The 14,592-nt window shown below is 37.9% G+C and overlaps 1 protein-coding gene across 4 annotated transcripts in view; it reads right to left on the reverse strand.

The window, feature by feature from the left end:
* The window catches only part of MEF2C (myocyte enhancer factor 2C), a 177,412-nt gene that overhangs the window by 72,448 nt on the left and 90,372 nt on the right, over nt 1–14,592 (reverse strand). For all 4 annotated transcript variants that reach the window (XM_052644071.1, XM_052644069.1, XM_052644070.1 and 1 more), the window contains exon 4: nt 8,480–8,683. In XM_052644071.1, coding sequence (XP_052500031.1) covers nt 8,480–8,683 — 204 coding nt within the window. The remainder of the gene's footprint in view (nt 1–8,479; nt 8,684–14,592) is intronic.

Consider the following 14,592-nt stretch of genomic DNA (forward strand, 5'->3'; position numbering starts at 1 on the left):
CTCAGTTTGGTTCACAGACTAGCAGCATCAGTCATCATCTGGGAGCTTCTTGGAAATACAGACTCTTGGGCCCTGCCCTGTGCTCACTGAATCAGAATCAGCCTTTAAACAAGATCCCCTCAGTGATTCAGACTGGGCCGGAGGCATTTTGTCTGAGACCCTCTGATCTCTCTTGTTAGATCCTGGCCGAAGTACCACCATCGCTTCTCTTTTTCCCAGGAATCTACATATATTGGTCTGAAAGTCTTTTACTTTCCACCAGGGCTACAGGAAATATCTCTACATTGTCCACATGCCTTTTTTTTTCCCCCTTATATAAAGTGATGAAAGTGAAAGTTGCTCAGTCGTGTCTGACTCTTTGTGACCCCAGAGACTAAACTACACAGTCCATGGAATTCTCCAGACCAGAATACTGCAGTGGGTAGCCGTTCCCTTCTCCAGGGGATCGTCCCAACCCAGGGATCGAACGTAGGTCTCCCACATTGCAGGCAGATTCTTTACCAGCTGAGGCACAAGGGAAGCCCAAGAATACCGGAGTGGGTAGCCTATCCCTTCTCCAGTGGATCTTCCCAACCCAGGAATTGAACTGGGGTCTCCTGCATTGCAGACGGATTCTTTACCAACTGAGTGATGAGGGAAGCAACAGCCTTTATCCATCTCTGGTTCTCTTGAAAGAGTTTCACCTTTTATTATTATTAGAACATATCTGACGTCAATGAAGAAAATCTGGTAACTTTTAATATTTATACCATAATGATCATCAGTAAGTTGTTTATATATATATATTTTATATATATACGTAAGTATATATACACAGGTATAGATGTATCTGAATATATGCATACATATATATATATCCATGCACACACGCTCAGTCGCTCAGTTGTGGCCAACTCTTTGTGACCCTGAGGACTGTAGCCCACCAGGCTCCTCTGTCAATGGAATTTTCCAGACAAAAATACTGGAGTGATGTGCCATTTCCTTCTCCAGGGGATCTTCCTGACCTAGGGATTGAACCCATGTCTCCTGCATCTCCTGTACTGACAGGCAGATTCTTTACCACTGAGCCACCTGGAAAGCCTGATATATATGTACATATATATAATATTTATTAAATGTCTACAATATGCCATACATTGAGCTGGCAGTTGAAGTTATAAATAAAACATCATCATGTCCTTCAGAGAAAGGAAGTAGGTTTATAATAATAGTTCTTAAAAATGCAGTGAAGCAGTCGAAATAATAAACATCCTTTGATTAAAGACTCATCATCTTTTATTCTGATTCTAGGCAGGACTCTGAAATTGTTCCTAAAGCTTCACTTTTTAGTATTTCATAGCCATATACTTAGTACCAACCCTAAGGAAATAAGGATATTCTACTCTTTGATATCTTATTTGATATGTTTTAAAACCAAATAATGTTACGTTTACCTGAGGACTGTCAACGGCTAGAATGCAACAGTTGGTTCAAATGTGCAGTCCAACACCAAGTTGTAGGTGTCATGAACTCTGTAAATGTCATTAAATATTGATAATGATGATTCAGGCTAAATATGTTTCCCCCTTTCACTTTCAGATATTGAGGGAAAAAAACCATGAAGACTTTGGTTTGTTCCAATTCAAGGTGATTCATGTAAAATAATAATGATAAAATGGTGATGGTTAATAATTATAAAGCAGTTTCACTACTGACAAAAGGCTGTATTTTGAAACCTATTGTCTTTTCTGCTCCTACTATTATTAAATAATTTTCTGTTGACTCTGTTAGTACTAAGCCATTAGAGCTGTGTAACGAGAGAGATGAGAGGTAATGTGTTATTTCCTTATGCATATAACTTGAGTAATCTAACATGCACTTTATTTGTTCAACAGTGATTTTCTTAATAAATGACATGTGAAGCAGCTTTTCATGTTTATAAAATATATGCAAATTAAGCAAGTGCATTATTTTTAAAAAGGAATGGATTTTCAAATTTGATATATAGAAATTCATTGTGGATTGATGAGAAATATGAATACATTTTAGACCTGTTTCTTTTAGACTTTGGGGAACAAATATAAATTTGATTTACAGAGACAAACAAAAGTCTTTTAAAGATATATAAACAAAAACAAACATTACAACTTAGGAAAAATATGCAAAACCTTTTCTTTTACTGTTTTTAACAAAATAACTTTTTTCTTGTTTTCCTTAGAATACTCAACACTGAAGGTTTAAATCTTTATGGAATATACTAATCCTTCAATTTTCAATACTATCTATCTAAAAGCAATTATATATTTAGTTTAACAGAGGACAAGGCAGAATTACTGAGCTACTCGCAGTAAGAACTATTTTAATTATAATTCACAGTAATCTAAGAAGAATTTTTAATGTAGCTCAAAAATATTACTTCTCTAAGTTTCTGGAAAAAAACTGCTTTTCTGAAGAAATTAATTACTAATTATAAAGTTAAATACTAGCCTATGCTGCTTCAAGTAAGTTTAAAAATAGTAACAAGGAAGACCTACCATCCTTCCGTTCACAAGCTTCACACTTAAAAAAACAGCACGCATTACCTCGTTCACGTGGCTAGTGCTCCCTGTCAGCCTGGACAACTCAAAAGAACTTCCGAACCAGACGGTAAGCTTACTGATTGACTCTGCGGTTACTGGTGTGGGGGCAAAATGTGCTTTCAGTTTTACGATGAGTGTGTAATTCCAGACTGGTGTCTCTCAAAGTGAACATTTATGCTTTGGATTCTAAAATCTCAAGGCTACACAGTTCTTCACCTCTGAAATGCACTGTTCTAATTTCACATTGAACAATTAATCCTGGTGTCGATTTGAAAACACAATTAGTTAAGTGCCTCCTTTCTCAGATTTCAGCCTAGACCAGTGCTGTCCCACAGAACTTTCTCGATATCACTGTATTCTACATCTTCCCTTGTCCCATTTGCCAGTCACTAGCCACACGTGGCCAGTGGCTACTGTATTAGATGGCACGGATCTAGATCACTGTAGTTTTTGACAGTGCTTTGACGAAATTTATAAAATTTTAGTGAACTGTTTCATTGGAACTATAAAAACATTTTTATACTTTAAACGAGTAACATTATGCTATACGGCAATCCCATGGCTATATCCTATTATAACTGTCTTCCCCTGTTTATTTTTTCTACAGCTTTATGCTGATGGCCTAACACTCTCTCAACCTCACATTAAGCCCTGGAGATGTGATAGAAGACAAAATGTGCCCTGCTTTCCAGAAGTTAAAAAATCTAGTGTGGAACAAGCAATTGGACAATAGCTTCAACAGTGCTTTGATAGAGAAAACAGAACATATTAGAGTCCTATATTATAATATAGGAAAAACAATAAGCATAAGTTACAGAGCATCTCCAGGATATTTCCAAAAGTATAAACTGGGGCCTGACCTGAAGGAAGGATAAATAAAAGCCAAGCAAAGGCTGAGTAAGGAATGTTGAAGACAAAACAAACAGGGCTTGGAGAAGCTGAAGGATGTAAGCATCTTTAGATGGCTTGAGTATAGGATGGGAACTGGGTGAGGGGGTGGCTGAGGGAAATAACAAAAGGTGAGGCTAGAGAAGAAGAGAATTACAGAGGCTAGATCACACATGACCTTGTGAGCAATCTTGACCAAGAGACCTTGAGGGGCCTTGGTTACGTTCATATCTCCATGCATTCCACGGCACATAGCACATGGCAGGAATTCAGCCAATCTTTGTTCAGTGAATGCATGAAAGAATGAAAATTCAACAAATGATCAAACATATAAGTGAATGTTCTTTTTCTTTTAGAAAAAGTATGTGTCACATACACCTATAAAGCATATATATTTTTCATGTATCTATATTTTTATAAGAATAAAATTGAAACCTATATAATTGGGTTATACAAGGAAAGCTCATGTAAAAAGAGACATATTTTGATATTTTATATCTACTCCTGATTTTTGTAATACAGAGTTTGTAAAGTCCAATTCCACTATTGGCTGAATTCGCTTTTCAACAAAAATTGTTCTTAATTTTTATCAACTATGTAAAGGTAGTTAACTTATTGATAACCTCCAGGAGCACTGTGGAATACTAAAGTGTATTAGCTATTTTAAGGCCTTTGCAGATCCAATTCAGGCCTTAATTATTACTGTGCAAGGAGATATTTTGCTAGAACTATCTTTAAATCCAAAAACAGGAATCAGGTAACAGAAAATAAAATTTCATGTAAATATCATCTCTCATTCTCCCCCTTCTTTTTGCCCACCTCACTTGCATGCTCCCTCTCTCACCCACACACAGACTCTCTTCTTCTCATCCTTGCACCTCAAAAAGAAAAGCCAGTAATCTTCTCCTGAGAGAGCTGTGAATCAGAGGTCCTTTCTGCAGGGGTTACATCCATCTTTTTGATTTCCCAGGGAGCGGCACGGGTTCTTATGTTTTATCCCATGGCCACACAGAGTCACTTAGTCACTAGCCCAGACTAGATGAGCAGCTCAAACAGAATTACTGAGTCACTGAGAGGTGAGGGGTTCCCTCCTGGCCAGGTGCTAAGTGATGCTCCCAAGTGGGTTTTGTGGTTAGAAAACATGCGCTGGATATGAGGTAGCCTGTCTGGGACTTCTGTCTCTCCAAGGATCACCTAGAATGATCTGGTGACCAACGACCTGTTTGAAGTTTTGTTGAACTGTTTAGCTGAAGCCTTCCTTTCAGCAGTTTGTATTACTTTAATGAGCTTATTGCTCCTTTGCCCTCTGACTGTTCCCAAGCTAATTTTTGTCTGTTTCATATCCTTAACACGAATGCCTGTCTCCTGGTTCAGAAGTCCTTGAGCGGTGCTGAACGTAAGCCGGTGCCTGCTAAATCCTTGCTGAGTGAAGAAATGGCTCTACAGGCTTACAGCATGTCCCCTGGGACCTGAGATCTTCAGTTCATCCTGAAGCGCTCAGCCCCACGTCTCCTTCCCCAGCATCAACTGTGGGAGTCGGCAGGCAGCCAAGAGAACCAAGAGTGCGCTAGACAGGTGCAAGGGGATGAAGGAAGCAGTTTCTGAATACCATCAGAGCCTCCATTGAATTTCCACAGCCTCACAAGCTACCATTTTGGGTAAATACCTAGTATACTTGTCATAGAGTTAAATAAGATGGACTTTCTTCAAAGGAAGTGGTTTTAATACAATAATTGTTTTTTTTTCCTACCCAGTAGATTAAAAACTTAACACATTTACAAAATCTGGCATATTTATATATTGTATCTAAACAGATATTCAAGCTGCATTATAATATAATAATAAAAAAAACCCTGATCCCAGTCTATTAAGTCTTTGTAAGTCTTTGTGCCATTGTAACAGTAGTGCTAATTATCAAGCAAAGACATGATAATTACAAAGAGCTTTTTTGCTAAAAGAAGGAATCTCTTTCAACACCCACGCGCTGCACAATTTCCTATGACCCTGTAACACTACTCTGGTATGGCCCAGAAATTTGTATTTCAGGCTGAATACTGGGAATCGTGTTATTCCTCTCTCTTCGCCAATCTTTTTTTTTCTTGTGAGTAAACTGTTTTCAGAGGGTTAAGGGAGAGGGGTAATGGTCCAAATGGGAAATATAAAACTAATGACCCTTCATGAAACATATTATGCTCCTCATTAAACTTTCTCAGTTAAGTGTATTCCATTAAATTAAAATAAATAGGATTTAAAATTTTACCCAGGAGTAGTAAACTATCCTAACTTTCAACGTTGTGTTAGATTTATTCTAAGAATAGATTTCTCAAGTCCCTGATGCATCACAGGTTCTTAGCCTGCAACATGCAGAGGTCTTCAAACTTCGTGTGTGTAAGAATTACTTTGGGAAACTTACTACAAATGCAGCTTCCCACCGAGATCCCTTCTTCTTCACCAAGGATCTCAGGCACACTTACTTCAGTAAAATGCACTTTGAAAAGTACTCTGTATTTTTCTGGTACACACTTTGTCAAGTTTAGGGATCCCACTTGACTGCTTTCTCCATCATCTCAGTTATTACTACAGTGTGGGAAAGCCAAATGGTGAAGACTGTTGTGATTCAGGTAGTAGAGCAGGCCAGTCCCGAATCATGATAGACTTATATGTGATTTTCAGAGAATCAAAGCATTTCTAGTTTCGATCTAGGAGCCTCAGAATGTCTTTTTGAGAGATTCAGAGCTTTAATCTATTGATGTTAAGGGCAACATAATGATGGAATTGCTACTCTACTCTATTTTTGCTTTTTTAAAGAATTACATTGTACAAAACTTTCAAATTCACTGTCCTCCTTTTTGAGATGAGAAAACTTCAGACCTGAGAAGTAGCCAGTTTGTCATCCAGTAAGACTGTGCAAGGCAAGGCCTCAAGTGCAAGCCCTTTGACTTTCAACTCAGTGTTCTTCTCATGACCATGAAGAAGTCTGGTTGAGGCACGCATCTGTCCCAGAATATGAAAATCTCTAGAGTGTGAAGTTTTAACTCTTCTTTAAACCACAGAGTATATTCCTGAGCAAAGCCCACAGAAGATAATTTTATAGTTTTTTTTTAATTTTTATTTTTACTTTATTTCACTTTACAATACTGTAATGGTTTTGCCATACATTGATATGAATCCACCACGGGAATTTATAGATTTTTAAACTCCTAAGAAAACAAATCTAAAAAGTCAAATTTTCACCTAGATTAATACAGTTCAACTGCCTTTCCCACCATATGAAGGACAGGAGCAGTTCAAGTTTGATGACAAATTCCAATTCAATTTTTTGCTGTTGCTCTGCAATGTTTATTGTAATGATTTTGGTAATGAAGTGGAGTTTTGAGGATAGAGTTCCGTCTTCAGAACTCACGTTAACTGTGTGTCAATGTATACAAGCATGCATGTGAAAGCACTTTCACATGTGAAAACACTTATGAGGTTTGACAACTGTTAACATTTATGTATTTTCACACTTATATCTGTGCATGAATAAAATGCTATCTGAAATACATACTAGGTAATTTTATAAATGGTCTTAAATTTCAAGATCAAGGCAAGCCCGCAATTAAAATCATCGGTTAGTGAAACACTAAATGTGTAGTAATGCAAATCTGAAAGTATTTTAAAATACACGTATTAGACAAGGATGACTCAAGAAGGATGAGATTAATAGTTTGACAAGATGCCTGATTCCTAGCAAGGAGCAGATTCACAGAGTCCCTACTATCATTCCACTCTCACTCTACTTATCATCTACTTTTGTTTCTCTGAAATTATTTGCTTGGTCTTATTAGGCAAAAAATTTAAAAAAAAATTTAAAAACTTTCAAGTAAAAGTAAAGAAATGAGAATTAATCTTAGACAATTATAACAGGTAAAGAGAAGATGGATGTAAGAGGCAGATTAATTTGATCAGGATTAGAACTACATTTTTTCATAATATGGAACCACTTAAAGCAATGGCAAGAATAACTGGTATTCTGGTAGACTGATTCTGAATACACACTTCTGAAACATTTATTTTCTCTTAATTCTGGAAAAGCAGTCATAATCAAGGAATCCATGAGGAGAAAGACAGGAGGATAAGATGGGGACACCTTATGTCTGAATAATGGGGATATATACTTCATTATACCTATTCCCTTTTGGTTTATTATTCATTGCTTACGAAGGGTACTATAAGGCAATAACATTTAAATAGCATACATGTGGGAAACATTTAAAATTGTATGGCAATGTTACTTATGGTAAAAGATAAGAAATATTTTTGAGTTTCAACATGGCGCTTATTTATTTTTGGCACAATGGAACCATGTTTTAAATCTAACTTTGATAAAACACCAAGTGACATTTAGAAATTCATTTTCATCAGATTTCTGATTCCACGTGTATCAATAGCACTATATTAAATTATATGATTTGGGGGAAAAAACAGTTCTGGGAGAATAACTGTCTTTACTCTTTCAGCAAGAATACATTAGGAAGAATGAATTAGAAAGAAGAGACATAAAGCGAAAAACAAATGAAAAGTTACAGTGAGCTCACTTTTTTTCTTTGACTATGCTGCCAAAGCATACACTTAAAAGAAACCATGAGAAGTATATACTTTAGTATATACTTCAAAGCAATCATGAGAAGTCACCTAAGATGTGGGTGAGCTGTCCCCGTAGCCACACTTCCCATTTCTGGTGGCCTGACACTGGGGTGGACAAGGACGACTCAAGAAGGACGAGATTAATAATTTGACAAGATGCCTGATTCCTAGCAAGGAGCAGATTCATGGAGTCCCTACTATCATGCCAGTCTCACTTTGCATTTTGAGATAGAGAGAGAGGGTGGAGTAAGAATTGGGGCAATCACTCTGGGTACACCTGCGGGCATATAAACATTTTAGGAAAAGGAAGTCGTGCTTGTGTGGAGGCAGGGAGGAGAGGAGGGAAGGTCTGCACGCAAGCGGCTCCACCTGAGTTTGGGGTTCACCAGGCGCGCGTGCACGCTCACCTCCACGATGTCCGAGTTCGTCCGGCTCTCGTGCGGCTCGTTGTACTCCGTGTACTTGAGCAGCACCTTGTCCATGTCCGTGCTGGCGTACTGGAACAGCTTGTTGGTGCTGTTGAAAATGATGAGCGCGATCTCACAGTCACACAGCACGCTCAGCTCGTATGCCTTCTTCATCAACCCAAATTTCCTCTTCGTAAACGTCACCTGGAAGAAAGCAAGCAGGCGGGTTTTTTAAAAGAGAGAAAAAGCACGCCTTGAAAAACAAAACAGTACTTTTTCCCCTTTGTAACGCCAAGTGTGTCGTGATCAGAGCCCTTGGCACTAACGCGTCTGGAAAGAAAGCAAAGAGATCTAAAACCAATTTCTGCTTAGAATTGCGATTTCTAGCTTGCTGCTGAATGCAGAAACTGTAAATGCCAGATTTTGTGTAGGGTGTTATAATGATGGTGATCTGGGACCTGTTTTGTTGAAATTCAAGATTTAAAAAAAAAGTCAATTTCAGCAGTGTTAGCATACTTCTTAATTATAAATCTGGAGCTTGTATTTTGGCTACTCGAAGACTGGACATGACATTATGGACATAGTATTTTAGATCTGTGTTCAAAACTTCTCAAAATTGTTTAGTCTCATGCCATTTAACTGAAAACACTTGAAGGGATCCTACTGTACTTTTTCAGACAGAGTAATATTCTTTTTTCTAGAAATCCAGCAGGGAGTTGGGAAGAGCTTTAGCCATAATACTGTTAGGTCTTGGTTTCACTCCTCTGTGTCCCCTACTTGTTCTCCCAAGCCAGAAATTCTATTGTTATCTTTGCCTTTCTCTTCTTTTACTCCAATCTATTACCAAATCCTGTAATTTCTTTCCTCAAAATGTGTCTCAGGTTCCCGCTTCCTCGTCTATTTCCCAGGCGTCTTTATCATGCCCGTCTTTATCAGCTTCCTGTCCTAGGCAATCTTCCTGTCTGAAACCATTCCCTCCTCATTTCATCCTAATCTTCAAAACCTCACTCTCGTCACTGCCTTTTCTTCCTGATGAGTCGGCTACAGGAGCTCCTCTGGCTTCAAACACTTCCACCTGCCAATGCTACCAACTATAAACGTGCATGTCCCTGTTCCCAATTTCAGTCTTCTCTTGAGTAAACTCCACTTGGCCCCCCCAAAACCATGAACTTTCTTAAGTATAAGCCTGTATACTTTGTGGTCCAGTGTTTCCCGGCAGGTTTTTGTAGAACAGTATTTCTATAAAATTCTCCTTAAGACCACAGTTCAATAAGTGTAGGAAATGAGGCACAGTGGTATATTAAGGGCTGAGCAACTTTTAAAAACTTCAACCTGCTTTCCAAACTTATTGTTGACAGAATGTTTATTTCTTTGCTTATTTATTTTGAGGAGCACTTGCTGTCATTCTTCAGAACAAGGTTTCTAAAGTATCTAGCCGGGGAAATCCTGACTGACTGACTGAATTATTATTATCAAAGGTGAGGCTCAAAATTTCCCCCTTCATCTTCAAATCCAACTTATCTCGCAGAGGTCAGTTCAGTTTTATCTACTACCTCAGTTCAGTTCAGTTCAGTTCAGTCGTTCAGTCGTGTCCAACTCTTTGCAACCCCATGAATCGCAGCACGCCAGGCCTCCCTGTCCATCACCAACTCCCGGAGTTCAGACTCACGTCCATCGAGTCGAGTCAGTGATACCATCCAGCCATCTCATCCTCCGTCGTTCCCCTTCTCCTCCTGTCCCCAATCCCTCCCAGCATCAGTCTTTTCCAGTGAGTCAAGTCTTCGCATGAGGTGGCCAAAGTATTGGAGTTTCAGCTTTAGCATCATTCCTTCCAAAGAAATTCCAGGGCTGATCTCCTTCAGAATGGACTGGTTGGATCTCCTTGCAGTCCAAGGGACTCTCAAGAGTCTTCTCCAACACCGCAGTTCAAAAGCATCAATTCTTCGGCGCTCAGCCTTCTTCACAGTCCAACTCTCACACCCATACATGACCACAGGAAAAACCACAGCCTTGACTAGACAGACTTTGTTGGCAAAGTCATGTGTCTTCTTTTCAATATGCTATCTAGGTTGGTCAAAACTTTCCTTCCAAGAAGTAAGTGTCTTTTAATTTCATGCTTGCAATCACCACCTGTAGTGATTTTGGCACCCCCAAAAATAAAGTCTGACACTGTTTCCACTGTTTCCCCATCTATTTCCCATGAAGTGATGGGACCGGATGCCATGATCTTCGTTTTCTGAATGTTGAGCTTTAAGTCAACTTTTTCGCTCTCCTGTTTCACTTTCATCAAGAGGCTTTTTAGCTCCTCTTCACTTTCTGCCATAAGGGTGGTATCATCTGCATATCTGAGGTTATTGATATTTCTCCCAGCAATCTTGATTCCAGCTTGTGTTTCTTCCAGTCCAGGGTTTCTCATGATGTACTCTGCATAGAAGTTAAATAAGGAGGGTAACGATATACAGCCTTGATGTACTCCTTTTCCTATTTGGCACCAGTCTGTTGTTCCATGTGCGGTTCTAACTATTGCTTCCTGACCTGCATATAGGTTTCTCAAGAGGCAGGTCAGGTGGTCTGGTGTTCTCATCTCTTTCAGAATGTTCCACAGTTTATTGTGATCCACACACTCAAAGGCTTTGGCATAGTCAATAAAGCAGAAATAGATGTTTTTCTGGAACTCTTTTGCTTTTTTGATGATCCAGCGGATGTTGGCAATTTGATCTCTGGTTCCTCTGTGTTTTCTAAATCCAGCTTGAACATCTGGAAGTTCATGGTTCACGTATTGCTAAAGCCTGGCTTGGAGAATTTTGAGCATGACTTTACTAGCGTGTGAGATGAGTGCAATTGTGCAGTAGTTTGAGCATTCTTTGGCATTGCCTTTCTTTGGGATTGGAATGAAAACTGACCTTTTCCAGTCCTGTGGCCACTGCTGAATTTTCCACATTTGCTGGCATATTGAGTGCAGCAATTTCACAGCCTCATCTTTACCTACTTGCTTGTAATTCCAAAATCTAGAGTCCTACTCCTTATCTGTCTCCAGAAACCCAATGGATGTCCTCCACTCCTGTGCCTATCTACAAGTCTTAGGAATGTCATACTCCCGAAGCCCAAATTTCATCTTCAACCTCGAATCTGCTCTCCTTCCTGGGTCCCCGATCTCATCGTAAACTCAGTCACCCAAACGAGAGACCACCGAGTGGAGTGCGAACACCCCTCATCCCACACTCCTAAATAAACGTGTTGACAGGAAGTGTGGACTAGCAGACAGAAAATCTGACTTCCTGGTCTCCTCACTGCCCCCTCCCCCTTTTGTTAATACTTGTTTTACCTATCACCTTTTATTTTTTGTTACAGTTCTGACATTTTATAACTCGTATGACTTTCTGGGTGATCACTGGCTTGATGTCTGTCTTCCACTATGCTGCACATTCTGCAAGAGCATGCACCATTTCTATTTTGCCCACTACTGCATCCCCAGTGTCTAGAACAGCAGACATATGGGCACAGGGTAAAGATCTATTGTCTAAAAAGGAAATAGGAAAAACTATTTTGCTGTTTTTTTAGAAATATCAAAGTGATATATGTTATATAAAACTGTGGAGACCTCCCTGGCTGCCAGTGGTTAATGCCCATTTGCCATTCAATGCAGGGGGTGTGGGTTTGATCCCCGGTCAGGGAGGTAAGATCCCACATGTCACGGGGCCAAAAAACCCAAACATAAGACAGAAGCAATACTGTAATACATTCAGTAAAGATTTTAAAAACAGCCCACATCAAAAAAAAATCTTGAAAAAAGTTTGAAAAAAAATACTGTGATAGCTTTCCCTACCAAATTTTCATTTAGCAACTCATAAATGGAACTTTAAAAAGATAAACCTATACTTTAAAAATGATTATATTCTGATATCACGTCTGCATGGAAGGCAGCATGACAGAAAGAGAACATGGGGTATGGCTTCAGGGGATCCTAGATTTTAAAGCAGATCTTCTATTTATTAGTCATGAGAAATTAACTTCTTCAAATTTGATTTTTCTCCGAGTTTGACTTTTCATTTATAAAATGGTGATAGCACCTACTCTTGGGGTTGCTGAGAGGATTATATAAAATAACATATGTACAATATTCACTTCAGTTAAGCTTTGCATTTAAAGTAGAAGCTCAATAAATCTGTTTTATCCCTTTTTTGGTTGACTTATAGGAAATGAACTTACAAAATATACCTGTCTTAGTGGCTCAGAGTCTACTGATGAAGATTATCTGAAGATCTTACTACAGTCTTCCAGATAGAAAGCTAAAACGGAACTATGGAATCTCCACTGATCATTCTTTGGAAAATACAGCATTTAGGTATTTAGCAGCTGACATCAGCTAGTCAAAATCTACTAATATACGTTATTTATGCTTCAACTTGGATAATTTTTCTTTGTAATATCTGCCAATGTCTCACCTTCTATTTTGTGTTTATTGATTGCCTTACTAAAAAGTACTTCAAATAAAATACAGCTAGTGTTTTCATATCTGATTATCATATTACTTTAGAAGCTTTTTTTATTCTGGTTCATTCAGATGAGTCATGATTAGGGATGAGCTAAATAAAGACTATCTTTTGGAATGGATAAAAATCATTACTATTAATTATATAGATTTATACAAAATATCTTTTAATAATTCTCTTAGATGCAGTTTAGTTATGCAGACATACTTGCACACTGGTATTTGTTTAGTGAAATAGGTTACAGAGGCATTCAGTGCAGAAGGCACTGACCCAAAATACTTTCATATATCTAAAACCACTTTTAATCAGACTTTCATGACCACAAACTGTAGGTGGAATGTCTCAATACAGTATGGTTTCTGTCGTACTCAAACCTCAGAATTTAGCACGTTACAACACTCACCATCAAAGTACATTTCGGCACAGAAATATCATTAAAGCCACTATTTGTGTTTACTCTTAGGTACTCCTCAACATTTGTGTAACCAAATAGGCTGCTGGATAATGCATATTTATTTAATAATACCTGTCAAAAAAGTCAGTGCATATAGCTTCTTTTCATTAAAACTGCAGACTGAAATGATAACTGCATTAAAGCATTTAAGAAAATATCTTCAAAATCTACTCTTAATTGTGCTAAATTTAATTCTGTATTATGTTCATATTCTTCATAGCATACTCAAGATGTATTTTATAATGCTTTTTCTCATTGTTCACAGTTAGATAAAATTGTTTTTCAGCATTAAGCTTTCTTAAGAGAACTGGGATATTACTCTTCATTTAAAATATGCCACTCAATGACAAAGATTGCAATTCAGAGCTTTTACACTTAAATATAATAATGTATTGTAATGATTACATTTTTCATAACTTGAGAATAGTTTGTAATGGGGACAAGTCCATTTCTACTTCAATAACATATTCGAACCTTAGGTGACATGGAAAACTGTTTTTACAGTAGTTAGGCAAAGAGATGCTCTTTTCCAGCATGACATCAATCAAGGTGCACCAAGAAGAGAATAAAACCAATACTGTTTAAGTGGGCACTGAATTTACATTCAGTTTTCAAAATCAAAGAGACTTCACATGTAACATACATATGGAAAGCAAGACGACTCTGTAAACATTGAGCATTTTGTTTCTTTTTCTTTACCTCTTGAAACAAAGCCCCAAATGTAATAATGATGATGTTTTATTAAGACATTTCAGTATTAAGTTGTATGTTAGCCTCGGGTTTTAAATCCTAGCGTAAGGGCAGGGATCACACATCTCATGCTGACAATCACTCTGGAACTTATTAGGTATGAATCAGGGCTTGAAATTAGAATTTTAAATTGAGAAAAGGCACATTCATTAATTATGGAAGTTTTGACAAACCTTTATGATGAGACTTATTCTAATATTGCAGAGTTGACTGGTTGTCTGAGTTTGCCTCTCCCTGAAGACCCCATGTCTGGCCTCACAAAGACTGACCAATAGATACTCAGTGAATGAATGGATTTTGGAATGGTGTTTTAAACTCTGAATGTCTCATTAAAATTTTCTACTAAAAGTAGATACTTTTAAAAACCTGTGTTTTTAACATATTATTTTTTCCTGAAGTAAGAAAAAAACAATTCA

This window comes from Budorcas taxicolor, chromosome 7 (genome assembly GCF_023091745.1).
Source record: "Budorcas taxicolor isolate Tak-1 chromosome 7, Takin1.1, whole genome shotgun sequence".
Lineage (NCBI taxonomy): Eukaryota > Metazoa > Chordata > Mammalia > Artiodactyla > Bovidae > Budorcas > Budorcas taxicolor.